We start from the raw sequence: 1,763 nt of genomic DNA, 5'->3' as shown, positions 1-1,763 counted from the left end.
TATCATGACCCCTGGACTTGTATAAAATCTGTTTCCATGTTGTTAATTAGAATGCAGAGAGACGGCAATAAATCATGTTATTCTATTCTTAAACTTCTTGTTTTGTTTTTTTGAAATCGCTGTAGTATGAAATGAATTTGGACAAACGATTTGGGGCTTCCACTGCGATAAATATTTTTTTTCCCGGAATTTGCTTATTCGCTGATCGTACCACAGTACAAATGACAATACTAACTTTATAGTCAGTAGGAAAAAACACTGTACATTTTGATGAGAATACAAATTATCCAAAAGCCTGTTGTTTTCCATATTGTTTAGTGTACAATGCATGTTGTATAATTGTGGAATAAGTTTGTTTTGACAATCGTATAAGGCAGTGATAAATCATAGTTAAATATACCTTACAATACAAAGTATCAACCAACAATACTACAAATTACATTTTCTCGTCCAGATTGCGTATTTAAAAGGATATATATGACATATTGTACATCTGAATAGGACTGGTAATTCGATTATATCCAAGTATTTCCATGAGTTTATGACAAGGAGGCAAGTTCTGAATAACTTCAACGTCGTTGTACAACAGCCTAAACCGCCACGATTGGGCCGCAGCAGAGGAATTCTTACGTGTACTCATAACACCCATTGGTGTGACATCGCTCTTCGTGTTTTCATTAATCCATTGCGTTACCTTTGGAGGTAGTTTGAGATTAAGAAAATCGTACACATTTTTGGCCATCTTGAGGGGTCCTATAGCGTTATCCTCGTACCGGATAAGTTTATATCTACCACGCAACCAGTCAGGCATCACTGAACTGAGCTCAAGCATCTCTACCTCGCTTTGGCAATAGTTCCTGGTTGTGTCGACAACAGCTTTCATGATAGGTTTATTGGCAGCATTTTTGTACATATACTTCCGTGAAGATGCAACTCCTCGAGGATCTCGGATGAGGTGAAGAACCTTCAAATTCATGCTATCTCTAACTAACAGTGGTTGTAATAGTTTCAGAGACTGTAGACGTATGACTTTCATGGCTACGTGTTTATACCCCTTACATGTCTCAGCCAGTTCTTCGGGTGTCATATTTTTACACCCCTTATGTTGCATGCATGCATCTTTTAATGAGTTACTCTCATAGGTAGCTAGCCCCCAATGTCGAATATGGTGCACAAAATACGTTGGAAATCTGCAAGCAAAAATGTCAGTCAGCAGTTCTAATTTTGTTGAATTCTCTAGGTCTTTCCCAATAGCATTACGTTTCACAATGTCTTGAATTATCCTGAACGGTTCGAATAAATAAAATATGTTTGGATTCATATTTAACAATTCACCAGTAAATGTTGAACCTGTTCGAAATGCAGCAACAAGCACAATACGAAGACCATCATTCTCTTTTACGACATCGTTGTTTACCAATATGTCACTTACGCCGGTTAATGGATCCAATATCGACATATTGTCACGATCAACAACGTGGTAACTACAATATAACACAATGGCGGTAACGAAGGCCAGCGACACGACTATCGTGCTGGTTTTCATTCTGAATCCGAATCTGAAAATGAATCCAGATATTAAATCTCCGTTACTGTCGTTCAAATAGTTCTTCTGTTAGTGTATATGTTAATACACTTGTAGTAGGTATGACCATTCAATACATTGACTGAGCGGAATATATTTTGAAACCGATGTCGTAGTAAGAGATTATTGTTACCGATGTTGCATGTACATATAGTGTGTTTTGAGTCGCGAGGCGCGG

General features: G+C 37.6%; 1 protein-coding gene across 1 annotated transcript; it reads right to left on the bottom strand.

The window, feature by feature from the left end:
* Nucleotides 1-463: 463 nt before the first annotated feature.
* Nucleotides 464-1,459, bottom strand: LOC100373372 (carbohydrate sulfotransferase 3-like). The gene has a single exon (XM_002737095.1). It carries the CDS (start codon nt 1,457-1,459, stop codon nt 464-466), a length of 996 nt encoding a protein of 331 aa, XP_002737141.1.
* Nucleotides 1,460-1,763: the final 304 nt, after the last annotated feature.

This window comes from Saccoglossus kowalevskii, chromosome 19, assembly GCF_978046115.1.
Source record: "Saccoglossus kowalevskii chromosome 19, keSacKowa6.1, whole genome shotgun sequence".
Classification (NCBI taxonomy): Eukaryota; Metazoa; Hemichordata; class Enteropneusta; family Harrimaniidae; genus Saccoglossus; species Saccoglossus kowalevskii.
The sequence above is the reverse complement of the archived record's forward strand: the minus strand, read 5'-3'. Positions and strand labels throughout refer to the sequence as shown.

Coding starts and splice junctions, on each gene's coding strand:
- LOC100373372 (XM_002737095.1), bottom strand. CDS start 1,459: ATGTCGATATTGGATCCATTAACCGGCGTAAGTGACATATTGGTAAAC.